The 21,173-nt window shown below is 36.6% G+C and overlaps 2 protein-coding genes across 2 annotated transcripts; one reads left to right on the forward strand and one right to left on the reverse strand.

Annotated features, from left to right (window-relative positions):
* Positions 1 to 664: 664 nt before the first annotated feature.
* Positions 665 to 6,064, forward strand: cd44a (CD44 molecule (Indian blood group) a). The gene is made up of 5 exons (XM_053617244.1): positions 665 to 993; positions 3,531 to 4,205; positions 4,380 to 4,439; positions 4,539 to 4,617; positions 5,006 to 6,064. Exons 1-5 carry the CDS (start codon positions 933 to 935, stop codon positions 5,199 to 5,201), a joined length of 1,071 nt encoding a protein of 356 aa, XP_053473219.1. The 5' UTR covers positions 665 to 932; the 3' UTR covers positions 5,202 to 6,064.
* Positions 6,065 to 8,154: 2,090 nt separating this feature from the next.
* On the reverse strand, positions 8,155 to 15,348 carry slc1a2a (solute carrier family 1 member 2a). Its single transcript, XM_053617243.1, has 10 exons — positions 15,219 to 15,348; positions 13,299 to 13,451; positions 12,215 to 12,465; positions 11,493 to 11,658; positions 11,107 to 11,233; positions 10,680 to 10,913; positions 10,382 to 10,576; positions 9,983 to 10,117; positions 8,794 to 9,013; positions 8,155 to 8,226 (listed from the first exon to the last, which is right to left on the reverse strand). The coding sequence occupies exons 1-10, from the start codon at positions 15,346 to 15,348 to the stop codon at positions 8,155 to 8,157; spliced, it is 1,683 nt and encodes a 560-aa protein (XP_053473218.1).
* Between the last annotated feature and the right edge of the window lie 5,825 nt (positions 15,349 to 21,173).

The following is a 21,173-nucleotide window of genomic DNA, read 5'->3' on the forward strand; positions in this document are numbered from 1 at the left end:
TTACAATTCATTGATAAAACTTCATCTTCTTAACTAATCTCATTGCTTCTGGAGAACTAGATGAGATTTGCTGGGTGATCTCACTTTATACCAGCGTACATTTTTGCAATTTAAAAGAATTCAGATCAAAATCATACAACACAATTTTTTTTTAAATGAGACAATGCCATACGAGGCACAGGAAGTAAAGGCGTATTTGCACAAATGGGGAAGAAAGGGTGTATTTACCTGAGTCATCCAAACACTTTCATCACCATACTGATTCAACATGCCTGAAGGCTGCCTTCCAGACCAATAAAATCTACACCTGCATCTGATGTGTGTTAACTTGACTTTTACTTAATTTTCATTTCCTCTTCAATCACATATGTGGCAAGGCATGTGAACACACACACACACACACACACACACACACACACACACACACACACACACATATATATATATATATATATATATATATATATATATATATATATATATATATATATATAAAATGTTACCAGACACCAGAAACAAAATACAAGAAACAACTGTCCTAAAGAGCTGCATTAGTTCCTGAGTAAATCTCACCCAAGCTCTCACTAAATATACTTTAGCACTGTAATTAAGCATGTGTATGGAAGATTTGATTTAAGAAGAGCAAGAGGAGTTGTGACGTCCATGAAGATCCACATAAGCTGCTGTAAGTGTTCAGCACAGACTCTTAGGTGTGCTAATGATGGTGATCAACCAGGTGAGAGAGGAAGAAAGTCATGCACTAAACAGGGTGTGTTGGCGCTTGCACCACCCATCTTGCCTCACAGTGTGTCGTCAAAATCATGACTTAAGTTTATAAAAGAGGTGAGGCACATTTCCACATCTCACACTCTGAAAAGTTTGGCTCTGGAACTGATTATAGACTGTATCATACACAATCAGCAGCATTAATTATGCATACTCTTCTGCTTGTCATGGTCACATCTGGACTGGTGTTACTTCAGACATCTCAAGGTGAGTGATGTTCTTGAATGTTGAATTTATTAAAAATTCAATTTTGCACATAATTGTTTCGTAGATGATTATATCCAAAATAATATACAATCCAATCCAAGCGTAGAGCTGTTAATGGTCCTGACACTGTGATAAAAGTTCTGCAAAAGTCTTTGCACCACATATTTTAATGAATTAGTAAGTCCTGAATCAGGTTAAAGGTCAGCAGTACCACATGAGATGTGTGAAGTCTTAATGTCCAATAAAGTTATGTTTTTCATGTTTTACAGAGGAAAAAAACTCATATTGTTTCTTTTAATCACCTACATAGAATACAGGAAAAAGTGAGTCCAAAAGTATCTCAGAATGTGCTAGAACAAAGTAGATACCTGGGTCTTCATTAATCATGGTGTGTACACAGTAGTCTGTGTGTATATTTTGTATCTGACTATTTCACTGAAACATGGCAGATTTATTAAAATGAATAAGCTTTTACAGTATCTATGTAGATGTACAGTCATAGGTCTGAATTACCCACAGAAGCCATTACTGCTTTTGGTTAAATGGAATTGTTGGCCCTTAAACCTCAACTGCTCATTTGTATAAATGAGATCATTGTAATGCACTAAAACCAAATTGTTACCGTACAGCCAAATCACACAAAAAGCGATGGAATGTGAATGCAACATGGCTTATCATGCTTTTTTCTTTTTGAGCATGTCGTGCCATTGTTAGAAACCGGAGAGATTTCTTTACTGAAATATGAGTGACTTATCAATAGATACCAATTAACAAAGCAGTATTGAAAAAGTAACGGTGAATACCAAAGTTGAAACGAAAAATGAAACACACAAATTCTATACTTGTGCATGGCTGAGTCCTTTCAACTGAGGATTATTTATTTATTTATTTATTTGTTACAGACATATTTCACTGAGAAATGTGCTAACAAGCAGTGAGTATTATACATACTGTACAGTGTTGGCCTGGACTGCATGCACTCCCCCTACATCAATGTGCAATTGGTACACGTGAAAGAGGACTTGCTAACAACTGTAAGCTTTTATGGGAACAATATTTACATGGATTCAGTTCATATTTCATGTTTTATCTCCACACAAATGAATCGAGAGCAGCCAGAGGCCTCATTCTGCTGAAATGACTGCTCAAGTTACACAGGGTCAGATTTACATCTGGGAATAAGCAGTGGCTATGGTGGTGGCAGTGATGATGCTGAGCTCAATACATTTGATGGAAATAAACAGAATATATATATATATATATATATATATATATATATATATATATATATATATATATATAGAGAGAGAGAGAGAGAGAGAGAGAGAGAGAGAGAGAGATAGATAGATAGATATAGATACAATAGGTGGATAGATATTTATTTATCTACAATAGGTAGATAGATATTTGACATGTCAATGCCAGCAGTCCTCTACTTCCAATGAGTTTCCTCTACAAGTTCATCTTTCTCAGCCATTTTTAACCTTACTGTGACAGCAACTGAATGGTGATATGGAGTCATTTAATGATGTGAGGTTGTGATGGGTAGTGGAAAGCCAAATAAATTAAAGAATGTCTAGTAACAAAATGAGCAGAACATCCATCAAATTACAAAACAAGAAATGTAAAAGGAAAACAACTTTGTCTTTATAACTTTACATAAGTAATAGGGAAATGTGCCCCCTGTTAAAATACAATGTGTTCAAAGAGTTGTCCAAGTGATATGGATGTACACTTTTTTTTTTTTTTAAGTTTAGATACGAGAAGTCTGGGTACTGACTACTCTATATTTGTCTAGTAAGTTTCCATTGCCAAGCTATGAATGAAAGCAGCAGGGTTTAAGGCAGCTTGTGTCCAGTTGTAGTCTAGTTAGTGGCAAAGCACAACACCAAACATTACAATTTCAATAATCCACCCACACATGTGAAACATTTGGATTCACTGAATACACAAGTCTAAACCAACTACCAACACACCCTGAAACTCAGTTTACTGAGAAATGCATGTTTGAACAGGAACTCCTGGTTGCTTTAGGAATTCTCTAGAATAAAATCCAGATCAAACAAATGGTATAACATCATAAATCAGCTGCTTGATCAATGCTGCCTGAGTCTTAACTGAAAATTTTAAAAGCACGCTATAGGGCTCCAGATTGTCTTAAAGATTCCCAATATATCTAGTATATCACCCAAGAGAGCATAACTGGTCCTGCTGTCTATATGAGAAGGACATCATTCCTTTCTCCTCTGTCAGTCAGAAAGACATTAGCAATTACAAGCTTCTATTAGCTCAGAATATAGAATACACATTTGTGAAAGTGGGTTACTCCATGGCATGAGCAGCAATTTGAAAAGATCAAGTCATTTTATTCACCTGTCTTCGAAAGAAGCATGTATCATTCTTGGTAGTTGTACAAGAACCCTAGCTAGTGGGTGGGAATAGGCTATGACTTATTTAAATTATGAGAAATTATTAATCTATTAACTTGTCTGTTCTGTAACCATATGTTATATGATCCCCCCCCCCCCCCCGCATAGGCCTGACTGAAAATCTTGAACAAGATGACTTCCTTGAAGAGGCAATGGCTGAAGGTTTTATAGTTGGCACTAAAGGACCTACCAAAACTGAGAAACCACAGGATAATTACAATGTCATTATTACCCATGACTCACTAAACCCAGAAGCAAATCTATCCCTGTTTCAGAAAGATAGTCTGCCAACAGTAACTATCGCCAAACCCCCAAAGGGGTTCACCAATGAAAATGCTAAGGAACGTCCAAAGAATGAGAGTGCTGCTGTTTTGAACACAGTTGGCTCAAGCCAAACCACCACACTATCCCCCGAGGAGAATGCTGAAGGCTCAGGTATGTTCCCTGAACGAGTTATTGAGATGCACACTGCCATAGAAACTGTGGCTGAAGTGGACATTAGCAGCGACGGTTCCGGCATGTTTTCAGAGACTCTCAATGAGAAGCAGGAAGAGGATCTCCAGTTCACCACCACTGTCCGTACTTCTGGAGAGCTTGACAACTCTACACTTGTATTTGATTCAGCAGAAAAGAATGGTGAATCTAGGATGGGGCCTGAAGTTCCCACCTCAGATTGGCTGACAACTACGTCAACCATTATTGTAGAAGCTGAAATTATAGCACACAAAAACAATGAAGTAGCAGTGGAAAAACCCTTAGATGAAAGTACTCAAGATCTAACAGGTAAAGGTATTCCATCATTTAATCACTATGATGTGACACAAAATAGTATATTCTTGGAAAATTACTTGTACAACTTTAGTTAAATCTTTCAAAAATATATAAGCTATTCCACTGAATGGTGGTGCAATGCAAAATCATAATGTTTAACTCTCAGATTATATTTTCTCCATGCAGTGTTTTCTGTGCTGGATCCAGAACCCACTATATCCGCACGGGTTAAAGAGGGCACACCTGGTGAGTTAATGCAATGACATTGCGTGCCATTGTTGATCATTTTCTTCTTTTATCAAACCCTGTATAATCTTGTCGATATTCTGTTTTTCTTCTGTCTAGGTTGGCTTCTCATTTTAGCATTATGCCTGACACTTGGAGCTGTTATCTGCGTGTTTGCTGGGATTGCCACCAAAGACATGTACAGTACTTGTTTTAAACTACATAACATATGCTAGATACTTATGATTATATGATAGATATTTTCTGGGTTGTTTTCATTTTAAGACTATTTCCTTATTTTGTAATGAAAGTATGTACTTATCAACATTTCAGATAAATAATATCACTGGCTATCTGTAGTCATTTGCAGTAAATTACATCATGTAGCTAATTAAAAACTAACAATTATAAACTGCTACTACTACTACTACTACTACTACTACTACTACTAATAATAATAATAATAATAATAATAGTACTAATAATAGTGATAATAATAATAATAATAGTAATAATAACTTAATAAGTTATTAAGAACTTATTAAGTTACTTAATAATAACGTGTCATATTTTTTTTTCTTGTTTAGGTGGTACGAGCCTAGTAGGAAATGCCTCAATATCAACTCCACAGAGTCGAAGAAACATGAGGAATATGACAAAGCAGCAACTCTCCCCATGTCAGAGAAGGAAATAGTGGCACTCATGAGCTCACAAAATGAAGAGAGGAAAAACCATACCATTATCAGCCTTGATGAAGTTCCAGAAAAGGAATATCTGATGTAGTACTAGTGGGAAGTAAAGGAAGTGAGCTCTAAGCCCTGACCATTAACCATCATCAGCTAATGAACAAAGAGATTAAGCTGATTTTTTTTCTAGTTAATACTAGTGTTCGGCCTGATTTGTTACCGTTAATGTGCTTCATGGATAAATGCTAATCACCTTACAGACAAACCACACTTTAATGAAATGTAAATCCTTTCGATTATCACTTATCGCTTACAGCTTAGTTTCTCATTTTCTTCTTTCTATTTAATCACAAGCATGAAGTTGCACCTTTTTAATATTAACTCTACTGGTTTCAATTTTGAAAGAAAAGTGCTTGTTAATTAATTGCAGTGAATAACTAGAGAATTGCTAGTTAAAATGTTATTAAACTATTATATAAATACCCACCTGTAAGTACTGTGTACTAAAATATAATGCTTTCAGATAATCAAGCATAGAACAATGAAATGCTACTTTTATTTGACATGCATAAGATATACCTGCTTATGTTTGAAATTACAAATGTGCTTAATTAGCAATAAAATGTGTGACTTTTGTGAGGACCACATACTCTTATAAGCACCGTAACATGAGAAAATAATTTGTGAGCTCCTTTTGCCGGTCCTCATGTTTACATGCACAAAGCTCCTAATTATAGTCTGTCTAATTCTTTTAATACATTTCTCATTATGAGGACAAGAACGTTTGTCCCCAATTCATATTTTATTCCTGTGGGGTTGATGAGGTTGATTGCACATTGTCTTGATGAAGAGAACTAAACATTTTATGGAACAATGTGTATTTTAGTTTATTTGAGCTCAAAATAAAAGACACATGAAATAATAATGTTTCCATTATTTACAATTTAACATCTGCATCCATAGAAAATAGAGGAAAATCACATTCAAAAAGTAAATCTTGTTTTGAAAATTTATCTTGGAGTAAATCTGGAATAACACAGAACACAAAACAAACCAAAAAACATCACTTTAAAAACATTTGCACACACATTCATTAGCATATGAATAAAAATCTCAGCTGAGAAAAAACCTGGGTGTTGTGTCAGGCCCTGCCTGAGCATGTACACCTTAATAATATACACATTTACACAGTTCTACATACAATACTCCTGAACTTAAACACTGTCTGTACTCCACCAGTTTTCATGGTATTAAAAGTACTGCATATGTAATACTGTATATGTAAAGATATCCTTAACTAAAGGTATCCTCTAGGTTTTCTGCATTAATAGTCACTAATATTATAATCAGAAATTAATTTTGAAATAAAAGAATTAGCTGGATAAAACCATGTTACATGCTACACCAGAAAATCTGATCCAAACAGGCTGCGAAAAAATCTTTTCAGTTAAGATTTGAATGCTATTTGTTTATGTTGTAGTAAACCATTAACAAAATGCTGAGTACAAGGCTTCAAAACTATATATTGTATATTATTATTATATTTCGATATAGAATTAATAATACTTTCACAGGTCACATAAGAAAACCTAAATAATGATAAATACACAAAGTGCAAAGAGGCACTTTAAGATGAAAAGCAAGATTAGTAAATGATTGGACAATTAAAAGTAATGATAGATCACTATAGTACAAGTAAAGGGTGTATTTTCACGGTGAATCAGGGTGGATTCTATTTTTTCCATGAACATTTTTTTTTTTCTTTTTTCCCTCCCTCTATTTAAATACATCATTGGCAGTGTATGTGATGTGTGATGAGAGCCTTATATAACACCACTGCGGCAATGCGGCAAAATCCATTCAGTTTTACAGTGTACTTTCTGTAGGATTAAAGAAAGTGGTTTGGGAGTTAATATTACTTATCTTTGCATTCTGTACAGTTTACATTTGCTGCATGCAAGACATGGTTTTTAATCAAATAAAATTAAATTAAATGTGTGCATACATGCATGGGCTGAATACATAGTCCATAAACTTTAGAATTATGTCAGCATACCAACTCATTTGACAATCACTAATTCATGAACACTGTAACTCATGAATCTGTGAATGTCAAAGGTGGTACCAGATAAGCTGTCCTCATATAGATAACCATTTGCTTGACACCAGCCTTTGTGTCTGTTCTGGTTATTTAATTACTTGGGTGGCATTTGCGTTGGTGGTTAAAATTAGCCTTGAAGGCAAAATCCAGCCCCGTGTTGAAGGCCTGTCACGGTAAGAGGCTGATCTCGAGTGCCACCACCAAGGCTTAATCCGTCTAAGTCAAGTCAGCGAGGGCAAGTTGCACTTCCATCATCTGGCCACTAACAGTGAGCCCAAACATTTGTGGCTTTACATATATTTCTGATTAACAAGTAAAAAAGTATTGGGAGGGTAGTTGATGGGGTCCTCAGATTGCTCTTTCAGAGTCTAGGTTGGGAATTCTTGTCTCCCAATTACATGGAAACCCCTACGTTAAACACACCATATGTGGAATTTTGGACAAAAACTTGTATTTGGCCCCTAAACCTGATCTGGAACTCTTCACAGACTGCAATAAATATACAAAATGATGAAATTCAGAGAAATTCTGCCAGTTAAAGGTTTTAACTTTGCTCATTGGCTCAGCCATCAGCAATTAGGAGTCATGGGGTCTTACTCAAGTTTGCAGCAACGAGCAGGTAGAGGGTTTGGCCCTCACTCAAGGGTACAGCCATCATGGGAGAGGACAGTTGCACTGGAACCTTACTTATGTCAACCACTGATTTCAACCTTAAGATCACAGGCATAGATCCCTAACCACAGAATGGAGAACAAACTTTAACCTAAGTCACCAAGATCATGAGGAGTTCATTATACAATTGTTTGTGCTGGTATAATGCATGCAAATAGTTGTTTGATGTTTGTGGTTATCATCATAAATGTAAAGTCTGCATTCATTAAATTGTTTTCACCCAGAATAGCAAGCTTGTAGCACTCGACATAAGGCGAAGCTGGATCTTTGTGCTGTTTTACTCTTGAGTCCAAGGTTCCTCCTCAATAATGGAAAAGACAGCAGAAGAGCCATTTGGGGTCAAGTTGATCTGAAAGCAATTGTCATGGACAGCTAACTGTTGGACCAAGGCACATTCAATGAATATAAAATGAAAAGTGGACCTAAAGGGATTAGCATTACATTGTGTTTTTCTCAAGGAATCTTTGTCCAAAGCAAGTGGTACAAAAGATGTGAAGAAAAGTATCATATTAACTATTGGACAGAATAACTTTGGCCTACAGTTTTAAAGAAAAAGATTCAGGGATATCTGTTCAACTACCAAAGATAATAGTGCAGGAAAAAAGTATGGGAAAATACCAGAGCTTTCAAATACAATGAAATGAAAAACACTTTGGATAGTTGAAATGGCCAAAAAAATTAATCACAGTATCATTGCAACATTTTTGGTTTTGAGGAAATAGCAGTCTTTGTTATCAGCTACACAGTACACATAGGTTTAAAAGAAAACAACCCAAAGCCAGCTTGGGTTTACAGTCTACTACCAGACTAAAAGGAAATCTTACTCTGTCATTTGTGTCACTAATGACCATTTATACACAAAACCAAAATGTATCTTCTACATGCAAGTTTCTATATCTGTGAGAGTGTTATGTACCTTGCAGTCATCTATTAGCACTTGTGGAGAGGAGTTGTACGATGCATATACACCATGGTTTGTGTTATTCTCATATAAGGATTGTGATTTGGTCATCTCGAAGTCATCTGTTCTCATCTGCTGGGCATCGAGCATGTTGAGCTCATCTTTGGTGAGGTGGTACACGATGCCTGCTCCATAAGAGTCTCCAATAACGTTGACCGATGTTCGGAAGCGATCCCTATTGAGTTGGAATGAGACACAGAGCCATGTGCCACAGCTTAACTTATTGACAGGCCATTTATCATTCCTAGCTGGATTATGTTTTTCTGTTAGCTCTTAAATGTGCGCAGACACACACACACACACACACACACACACACACACACACATCTGCCATTTAGTGCATGTACTTCCACAAATATTGCTTTCTATTGCTAATAATTAGTTAGTCAGTTAGTCATTATATTATATTATATTATATTATATCATATATTATTAAGTACTAGTGGAAACTCCAGTGTGCTGGATCCCATATTTTGGTTGCCTAGAAACCTCAGTGACTGGACTATAAAATGGTAGCTAATGCAAAGCATATGGCCAGCCATTTAGCTAGTTAAGTACATTAATACAGGTAAAGGCAATGAATTCCTGTGGAGGGGATGACTGCCTAGCCATAGTCCATATCCTCTCCTGATGTTTCTAATATAGTTCTAATATAATAGTTTCTAATAAAGCACATAATGTTTGCGACCTTCATAAAAAGTCACAACGTCATTTTTTTAGGTTTCAGCTATGAGCAGATTTTTTTTTCTCTGGTCGTTGAACCTACCTGTCCACCAAGCAACTATGAATAAATATTATGGCCCTGACATGAAATCTGTTTGTCTCAGGCACCTGGGCTAGTAATATGTTTACCTCTGAAAAGCAAAATCTCTGCCGTTGTATAAATGACTTAGTTGATAGTTACAACTGCAAAAAGTAAAACTGAAGACAGAGCACCCTCTTGATAGTGACTGCATCCTACAGAAAAAAATCACTCTACAGTTCCTCCTGATGACAGTACTTTTAGTTCTCCTTATTAATCACTTAACTATTATTATGTTGTTGTTGTTTTTATATATATATATATATATATATATATATATATATATATATATATATATATATATATATAAATATAAGAAGAGTCTTGCACATATTTACTCACAGAAGCCAGTCGACAGCGATCAGTAAGCTGATGTCTTGGGTGGGCAGTCCCACAGCGGTGAGAATGAGCAGCATGGTGACGAGGCCAGCGCTGGGAATACTGGCAGCTCCTACACTAGCAAGAGTAGCTGTCAGGCTTCAACAAAATCACAACATTATTTTCACCTTAACTTGGTGCAGTGTTGAAACTATTAATGGTGTGACCGCTATTATAACTTTGAGATCATTTGTAATGCTAATTATGATTATTTGCAGATGTTACATGTATAAAGTTGATACAGTACAATGCAAAATGTGAATCCAAAACCAGTCTTTATTTAGCACCCACATTTTAGAGCAAATGGGAAACTCATTTTTGAACTTCTGCCATCTGTCACAAAGCCGCAAATGCTTAACCTACCTGACTGTAACAATCTGACCAGGGCCAAGTTTTATTCCATTCATCTGTGCGATGAAAATGGCTGCTACTGCCTCATAAAGTGCCGTGCCATCCATGTTGATTGTCGCACCAACAGGAAGCACAAATCGAGTAACCCTTTTATCAATGCCCAAGTTTTCCTCCAGGCAACGAAACGTAACAGGCAGTGTACCAGCACTAATACAGAGACACACATTATTAGTTACAGCCTCCAAGCCATATCTAGATGCTTTCTTTAATGTTGAATTAATAAAATAGGAAGTACAGGAAAATGGCCTACCTAGATGCTGTTCCTAAAGCGGTCACCCAAGCTTGAAATACTCCCATAAAAAATGTAAAAGGGTTTTTACGAACAATGACAAAATATATCAGTGGGAGGAATATGCCACCATGGATGATGAGGCCCACAATGACTGTGAGCATGTACATGCCCAACTGCTTGGCCACCACCTCCAGGTCATTAATGGAAATAATCTTGCCACAGATCAGGCATGCAATGCCCACAGGGGAATACCTACAAGAAGGAAAAAGTAACATAAGAGTGTATAGCAGACAACCAGTACTACTTACTTAACTAGCTAAGAAACTAATTTGAAACATTGCTGTTAAATTGTTGTAGCACAGTTTGCTTGGCTGACTTTAATAATTATGATGAACAACATGACTTTTGATGTATACTACGACTTTAACAAGCACAATGTACTGACCACATAATCATGCCAACAAGTTTCATGACGATTTCATTGAGAACGTTGAAGAAGTCCATCATCAGCTTGGCTTTCTCCCCCATCTTTCCCATGCAGATTCCAAAAGCCACAAAGAAACCAATGAGCCCTAGCAAAAGAAAGCATGGTGTAAATCCTATATAAGGATCTGAAGACATACAGAACTATGATTACTGACAGACCTAAAATACAAATTTACCATAATCACCATAAACAAAGCTGTTCACACCACATAATCCTCTTAAACTTATATCCTAAACCCTGATCATAATGCCATTTGAACTTCTATGTGTATTACCCTTTTTGTTATAATCTTTAATATGTTTACTTATATTTTGTAATCTAGTGTAAACATGCTGTATATGCACCTAAAACATTCATGCCACTCTTGAATTGAAGAGATTTCTTCATAACATATTTTGCTGCCCATTTGGTGGTATTTCGTCCAAACCGATGATGAGGTGGATGATGAGATGGATGATGAGGTGGATGATGAGGTGTTGCTACCTCTACCTTATTTGTAACAGTCTGAATCTGCAAAGAAAGCAATTATTATTATTATTATTATTATTATTATTATTATTATTAGTAGTAGTAGTAGTAGTAGTAGTAGTAGTAGTTGTAGTAGTAGTAATAGTACTAGTAGTAGTATGTTATTCATTCATCATTCATCTCCATCCAGAGCCTACACCCTGGAAAGGACATTGCAGTGCATCACGCACACACAGTCACACCTATGAGCAAAAGTGTAACCAAACCAACTATCCACACGATTTTTTTGAGGTGGGAAGACAGAAAGAAAAACCCATAGGAAATCCATATGGACACAGGGAGAACTTGTGAAACTTGACACAGATGATGGACCATGGAGCTGTGAAGTAGCAATGTTACCCAATCGGAGCCATCATCATCCTCATTTTATATTAAGCTTTTTTATTGTTAACAACCAACCACCAATTACATCATGGATGCAGCTTATACGCAAGTATCATAAGCAGTAAACTCAAATGCTCAAATGTATTTACCCAATGTTTGGTGCTGATTGAATCCTCGTGTTCCTTACAAACATAAATAGATAATTGAAACCCACCTGCTGAAAGCAAGCTTGTACCAGATTCTCTGGAAAGAGATTTCTGATGAGGTCAAATAAGGCATCCAAAGTGGACACATCATCGTTCTTCTTGCCCTCTCCGAAATGCGATCTTAGTTTGGGGTGGCCCGGGTGGATAGCCAGCACCAGAAGCACCCCCAGCACTGCAGCAATGATGGTTGTGGACATGTAATACACCATGGCTCTGGTGCCGAGACGACTGCTAGATTTGGCATCTAAACCTGCCAGACCTGCAATAAATAAAATAATTGATTGGTACAAATTTATTTCAACTTAATATGTGATTATTTCTAATTGTTAATTTGTTATTTCAAGACAGTATGTTGTTATTTTGAGTTATCTTATTATTTCAGTCTCCTGTTATTTCAACTTAACAGTTAACATCTCACTTTTTACCTAATTGCCAATTAGACATGATGACCATTAGTTGGTGCAATTTAACACACAAACAAATAAATAAATTATATTTTTAGAACTTTTAACATATGAACATATGTCAGCAGTGAAGATGGATGCAAGTGCAATCTTTTTTTGTATAACAGGCAAAAGAAAACTAACAAAGTCCAGAGAAGATTCATAAAATGAGCAAAACAAGAACTTGGAGAACAAGGGGTTGAAACACATAAAAGACAACATAAGCTTAGCAATGAAACAAAGAACTCTCAAGACTTACATAGGGGCACTAATGAAAGGGAAACATAAAATCAGTAGGGAAACTGTAATCAGTAGGGAAACAGCATGTGACATGGTTATGTGACTGGGCTGTGGTCTGTGATCTGAAATGACACTCAACTGGTGCTGATGAACTGGTGATGAACTGGTGCTTATGAGACAATGAAATTCATGGTGTGTTTGTTGTAAGCCTACCTGACATGCAGCAAGTGAGGAAAATAATTATTTGAAGGCAGGTGCAGACAAGCACAACTTGCTGTAATTAGGCGAGCTACGTGATTACTGAATATTGTGTTTAATGGATGCAGCTTTCCACTAGCCAACAAAATTGGATAGCCCTGTCCGAGATCAACAGAAGTATGTATGTGGGAGGTGATATTGTGCACAATACCTGTGATTAAACTGGAGATGATCAGGGGCAAAATCACCATCTTCAACATTCTCATGAGAATATCACCAGGGAAAGCGATGATCATGATAACATCTGGGTGAAGAGGAGATGCATAACGCAGAAGGGCACCAGCCACTGAGCCTACAATCACACCTGGACAAAACACAGCATCAGACAGAATCAGACAGATATGTAAAGACAGACATGTAGTATTTAAGAAAAATGTCCTCTATTTTCAAATGCAAAATTCTACAGTTTATAAAATTGCATCTCCATAATTTGCATGACTTTTCACCAGCAGCTGTAGTACCTTAAATCTAATCAATTTATGTATTTTAAATGTTACAAAAATATTCCATTTAAATAATTTACCTTCTACTTACTGAACATTACTCAGTTTATTGATTTTTTGATACTGCAATGATTTGCAAATCTCATAAACCCATATGTTATTCACAATAGAAGACAGAAAACAGATCAAATGTTTAATCTGAGGAAATGTACCATTTTATGGAAAAAAATAAGTTAATTTTGAATTTTATGGCCGCAACACGTCTCAAAAAGTTGGGATGGGGGCAAGAAAAGGCTGGAAAAGTAAGTGTTACTAAAAAGAAACAGCTGGAGGATATTTTTGCAACTAATTAGGTTAATTGGCAACAGGTCAGTAACATGGTTGGATATAAAAAGAGTCTTTTGCAGGACCATTAGGACACCAGTCCATTGCAGGGTACAATACGCGCACACACACGCGCACATTCACACACATTCACACACATTCACACCTTCGGCCAATTTATCTTAACCAATCTGCCTAATGGCATGTTTTTGGAAGGTGAAAGGAAACCGGAGAACCTAGAGGGCACCTGCAGAGACATGGGAAGAATATGCGAAACTCCACACAGACAGAATTTTATATTACTGGACCTTTACCAATTTAAATTTTAATACCTCTGGCCTATATTGGTCACTATTTGTTAACTAACTGAATTGAAGTTAAGTAAAAGAACACACCAAGAAGGATTATTTTGCATGAGGTGTTCAGGAGAAGTTTGAAAGAAGGTTTGATCTAGGTTTAAACTAATATTATTTAAGTAATTAAAACTTCAAACAATCACACAGTCACACAGAGTTATGCTTACTTGAAATTTTACACACGGTTGTAACCATCATATTGAGTTCTTCAAGCAATGTTCTGTTACTGAGTTCTCACAACTGTGAAAACTCCCAGATGAGTAAATATGACATTTCAACACATCTGAGTAGTGATTGTTCATTTTATTTAGCCATTTCCAATGTAAGGTTTTACTTTGTAGTGTATTCCACAATAGATAGGACATTCCCTGAACATGTACAGTCAGATGTTATAAATCCATTCTCCACATACACTATAATAATAGGTTATTGGTTCCACCTTTCTATTACTCAGTGTGTATGGTTTTTCCCCACATAGAGATGGTTACCATTTCATGAGGTACAATTATATGTTGTTGTTGTATTTTTTTTTTTTTTTTTTAGATATTTTTCACAGTTTAACCACAAACTAAATGTTCCTGAAATATATACACTGACACCTTCATAAATATTTCTGCTAGTGCATGTGATTAGAGATGGTTAGTGTGTTATTCTGGTGGTTTTATAAGCATAATAACCAGGAATGTATTTATTTAATTAAAACATCATCATATTGATTAATTAAATAAATACACACATTTATTCATGTATCATATGCTTTTATCCAAAGTGAAAAAGACATAGTCCAAACAATTGAAGTTTAAAGGCTAAACAATGGTTCTGTCGATTCATATTCATAACCATCTGATCACTAACTCAGAGCTTAAACCAATGAGCCAAAACTGTCCTGACTACTGTAGCTGTTATCAGTGTGTTAAATATGATTGTGTCTATATCAGGATGTCTTACCAAGCACTGTGAGTGCTAGAAGCAAGTTCTTCATGAATTTGTTACAGAGACCTCCACATGCTGGCCCTGGAGGGGGAGCTGGAGCTTCAAAGTGACACTCGTGCATTCGAACCTCAACTTGCTTCTCCATGCTGTTGGCACTGACAGAAGAGATGGAAATACAGATGGATCTTATAAAAGTCTTTAACATTTTTTTTACTGACTTCATAAGCATACCCATGCCTAGTTTCTCCTCATTAATTGCCAAACCATTGCCTATTTGCTGCTGCCCTTCTACAATATATGTTTCTGGTGCGCTGCACTTGTTTATGTTTGTGGGAATGAAAAAAGCACAGCTTGTGACTTTAAACTCCAGACTCTGCAAGGTAAAAAAAAAAAACATGTGACTGTTAAGTGGTATCTTCCACCAGTCCTGGCATGTTCCACCAGTCCTGCAGCCTTGGTACTGTCTACTAGATTTATAGCTTTTATGTACCGACAAGAAAAGGTACATTCAGTCCTCTCTTTCTTTCAAGTCTCATTTGGACTCAATAGAATTTTACCCCTGGTGTCCCCTGAGCACCCTGCCCTGCATCAGGGAAGGTTTTCCCCTGAAGGTTTTCTTCTGCAGTGCTAACTGTGCTGTCAGCCTGATGAAAGATAGAAGTTCAGGTTTTTATTATCAAGGCTAATTGATGATACCTGGGATGGGGTGAAAATTATGGCAAAGCCACCCTGGATCAAAGTCAGTTCAGGGGTATTCTGTCCTCAGAGGAGTTTACCAGTCCTCAGAAGGATACTAAAGCCATTTTTTTTTTCTTCTATGGGGAAATTTGGCTACATGGCTTTGGTTTCCTAGGGGGGCAACTTGCAGCACTGTGTGCATGTTTCATGCTGCTTTGCCCCACACTTTTTCTAGACTGAGACTTGGACACCACGCTGGCAGACTGTGACAAGGACGTCCTGCTTGCAGCCTGGGGGTCAACCTCCTATTCTAGTTACTCTGCTACAGACTTGGTTCTCTTTGGACCTGCTAGTGGTCAGGTTTCCTGAGTCACTGCTGTATCAGTTTCGTGACCTGCCAGCAAGTTGGCCAACCAGCATCTCCCACCTGATGACTCACTTGTACTTATGATATTTCCACATTAAATACCACACAAAAACTGCATTTACAGTCTCTCCATTAGCAAATCACTAATGGAGATCACATTGCCAAATCACGAGACCTTGGGAATGCTGCCTCTCTCGATTTTTTAATGTTCTGTTTGTTGATGAGGCATCAGGGGTTCTTATTACCTTATGACTCCAGTACAGCACTGGTTAACTTAATGCCATTCTGCTCTGAGACACAGGGCCAGAACAGGTTCTGTCTTAACTTGCCCTGCTTTTTCTTTTGGTTCTGTTGCCCTTTTCCTATTATTTGGTTGTTTCCTGATTACATCCACGTGTCTAGTTTCCCCTTATTTCAAGTAGTGCATTAATACCTGGTTTTGCTTGTCCTTGGTTGCAAAATCTTGCCATTTTCCTTGTGTGCAATATCAAATCTCTCAAATGTTAATTAGTCATTATTGTGGCTGAACCATTTCCTGTTTTCCTGTTCCTTTCTATAATGGTAACTTTCTGGCATTTTACAGAATATGTTTGTGAAAATGCCTTTGCATTGCAAAATGTGTAATTGTATTACAATTTATTTCAGACATCTTCTACAGTGCAAGAGTGTGAATACGTCTACCCAGCAAAAAAACCTAAGCCACTTGTTATAAGCAAATTCTGAATAGAATTCAACATGTTCAACATATTAAATAGTGTCAAAATTAGAGTTCTCTTGCTTGCTAATCTCCCAGTGCTAACCTTGCTAACCTCTAAGTGAGCAGAGTTCCTTGATAATGCAGCAGCTTTCAGTGTCCTTTACTTTCAGGTCATGTCTCTTCAATCTGCCTTGATGCTGTCCACTAAGGGTAATCACATCACGTGACAAAACAGTACAGTGTCACTTGGCTTTGATGTTGTCTGGGTTTAAGATTATTAAAGTCACTTCTCCTTCATAACCTTGCCTGGTTATATAATTTCAGAGTGCTTAGTAATCAGGTACCTGTGAGTAAGAGCATTGCAGAATAATTTATGGTGTCCATATACCTTTGGTTCTCTTTTTCTCTAAAATGATTACAGTAGTTTCATTACTCAGAGCTAGTGTAATTCCCAGTATCAAAATCAATCTGCGGGACAGAAGTGTAGACTAAGTATGTAACTTTACTGGCTATACATACCTCATATCTACTCATGTCAACCATTTATTAGGCACATATACCAAACAGGACTATAGCCCATCTGCTTAAGTGCACAATTTGTCAGCCTTTGTCCATCAATTGACATGGATAAAAGGTACATGGATCTCCAACTGTACGCATATAGGGTGGAATAATGAGGCAGGTGTTTCTTAACCAGGGTTTAAAATCCCCAGAACACTGCTAGATCCGATGCATTTGTACTGCTGCCACCTACTATGTTATTGTAGCTGCAAGTCCCTTCGACTGATAGATGCAGCAGTTCTGCATAGGAACATATGGGCTACAGTGAATAATTGTAGGTAGGTATACCTGATATAATTGCTAAGGAGTGTAGCTACAGGGTAGGTGTACCTAATAAACTCAGTGTACTATCTGCCAATCATTTAAAGTAGCATCTAGCTTTGTGTGAATGCATTATACAGCAGTTAGTACTGTAGTTAGCACCCAGGCTAAAAAGGATTTAGGAAAGCCAAGGCTGTCTGATACACACTGCTCCAGCCCTAATAAGATGTAAGTCTGTTAAGAGGTTAATTTTAGCCATCAATAATTGTGTTGCACAACAGTATGGACTGCCCAAGAGAATCAAGGTGTACAAGCAGTACAAGGGATTAGGTACTGAAAGGCAGTTTTACTGACGCAGATACAAATTTGTTTGCACACAGGCACAAAGCTTTAAATCATTTTGAGCAGTCTGTGTTTATCCTGGAATAACCTTTGTCTTGCCATCATACAGTTAAACAGTAAAGATCTGCACAGTGACCATCAGAAATCAATATGTTTAATCAATCTGAATGTCCCACTAAGAAAAATGCACACATTGCAAACAGCTCATGGTGGATCAGATTTGATGGTGTAGCTTGCAAACCCCCAGGTGTTTATATTCCTCAACAGTGTAGAGGACATTTATTAGGAATGCATCAAAGGATCACAGTTCAATCCAGTCTGCCAGCAACACAGAAAAATTCAATTTAGGTTTAAGCACATAAGCGTCAGTTATGGCATTGCATCAGTACTGTAGACTAAAAGTGGACCAGATGCAACCAATGCTAAAACACGATCTTATCAAGGCTGAAGGACTACATTCTTGCATGAAGATCTGGATGAGTTAATTGCTGTCATTTCACAGTGGTGCATGGGCCAGATGATCTAGTACACATTGTGGTCAGCCTTGGCCTGTAACTCAGTTTCTATCAAGATACTTCCATCAGCTTGAAATTGATTTTAAAAAAAATAAAAAAATTTAAAAACATGCAATTTTTTTTTTTTTTTTAACAAATGCTGAAATTTCCACTTTACCTGTTGTGATGTTGTAATCAAATGAAGTGTCTCTGAAGTAGATAATTATTCAACCATAGGCTACAACAATGATTACGGAAGAAAGGATGACAAGATCACAGTTTGTCCATCAGGTGATCCATTCCAGTTTCTTGGGAATCTGACAATGATATCCTACACCTGCTGTGAATTGTATTTCAGCCCTGCAGTTGTCAAGTCAGAACTTCAATATACACAGTCATGCATGCACAAATTTGAATAACTGTCCACAACCACCAAAACAACCACCCAAACATCTGAATCAACTATAGATGGAGGTAAAATGGCCAAGCAGCTTCTGCATAGAGTGGAGAGGGAGGAGTCATGCACACAGATTAGGAATAAGTAACGAGCGAAATCCTTTAGACTGTATCCTGGTCACACATCCCTATATCTTTCACTGTCTTTACAGTTGTGGTCATAAGTTTATATAGGCCTTGCAAAAGCTCCTAGCTTCTGAAGGGCAGTACTAAATTAAAAAAATAGGAGCTTTAAACAAAATAATAACGATTTATACCGATTATCTTTCAAAAAAACATTTTTACACCTCTTTGCTCTTATTGTATTGTATTGCCGTCTTGAGAACCAGTATTCAGGGCAGTACTAATTAAAAGACTAAATGCAAATTTTATGATCCTTCTCATTTAAAAAAGTTAACAATTTGGAGATTCTCCAAGGCGCATGTAAACTTATGAGCGCAACTGTATGCTTGGTCAGAACTCTTATAGTGAACAGCATTAAAGAGCAACACTTGATGCAGCTTTCACGTATTAAAGATCTGCACTAAAGACTAGTATTCAAGTATGAACACTTTCAACAGGATTTAATTTGGCCAATATACTGTATAGAAATGTAAAAATGGTATGCAAAAAAGCTATGAACCCCAAATAGTTCAAACATTCATGGAGAACATAATGTCTTATGCTTTATTATACAGTGCAACCAACTCTCTGTGTGAGAGTCGGTAGTGTCTGGATTAAACTGTTATAATATTATAATGTAATTATATAGTATTTATAATGGTTTACCGGATTTAACTCAAATACATTTGCTATCATCTTCCATTCATTGTTCATTTCTTCATATACAATTATCATCTCAGTATAATAATGCTATAAAAAGTCTCAGAAGTCCATTGACCAGACCAGAGTTCACTGTAAGTTTCAACATATGTCAACATATTGTTTAGACTGAGTAGTTTATATAAAAATGTGAAATTGTTTATCTCCTACTATAGCTAGTTATCACTCAAATGTGTGTTGCTAGATTGGCAGAAGTTATTATGCAGTTAGTTATGCAGATTTAATTAACTGGCTAATGTAACATACTGTATCATCACAATTTATGATTACACAAACTAAGGGATGCATTTCTCATTTGAGTATTTGGGGAGGTTAAATATGGAATCATAAATATGATGACTCCAGTGACCTTTTATGAACATCACAATCATAACAAAATATGTAGCCTGATATATAGCTATAATGATGTCCACAAAATGTGTTTAAAAAGCTGCATTGTAAGTATGTTATGTTGCTTATCCACAAATAACCATTTGGAACTGAAAAATATTTCAGAGGGGGTTCAAACCACTGGTTCAGTACCAGAAACATAGCTAATATAAGTTCAGGATCCATTCTCAGGTAAGATTATAAACAAATATTTCATGTACAGCAAGATGCAAGTTGTAATAATGTAACCATGATTTAGGACAGTGCCTGTCAAGTATAACAAATCCTACATACATGTAAGCAATAAAACATGATGGGACATGCTGTTATAGGAAAATAATGACGTGCTCTGATGCGAAGCGGAGTTAGTTACCACTCTGATGTTTATTATTTTTCCATAAAGCCAAAGGGTTTTATTCTTCTTATACCAGAGCATTCCTTATACCACAAGTTCCTGTGAATGACCTGTTACTATAGAAACCATAACATATTATTATATAAAACTTGTGAGCTAGAATGACTGGATTGTCCAAGCCATGCAGTTGTAGAATCAACACCTTCTGATAAATCAAAATCAAGGATCTAACAGTGCTGTGGTATCAAAACAAATCTCAACCCATAGTTTTATTAAACTTCACATTAAACCTGGATAATCAGACATTAAGGCTAAAATTTTTATACTGTCCTTAATGTCTCTCCCTCATGCAGCAGTAAGAGCAGAGTGAGTATTGTATCTGCTGCCCACTTTCCCTATTCCTATTCTAACCAAAACTCTTCTCACACATACACCTGACTTCAGCCATGATTAGCAGATGGGTGTCTATAATTAACTAATCTGGCCTAAGATTTGCTAATCCAGCACACTCACACAGAGGTGAGAGTACACTGGAGGGAAAACACTACATGCATGGCGATATCAAAAT

The sequence above is a fragment of the Ictalurus furcatus genome, chromosome 27 (genome assembly GCF_023375685.1).
Source record: "Ictalurus furcatus strain D&B chromosome 27, Billie_1.0, whole genome shotgun sequence".
In the NCBI taxonomy this organism is placed as follows: domain Eukaryota; kingdom Metazoa; phylum Chordata; class Actinopteri; order Siluriformes; family Ictaluridae; genus Ictalurus; species Ictalurus furcatus.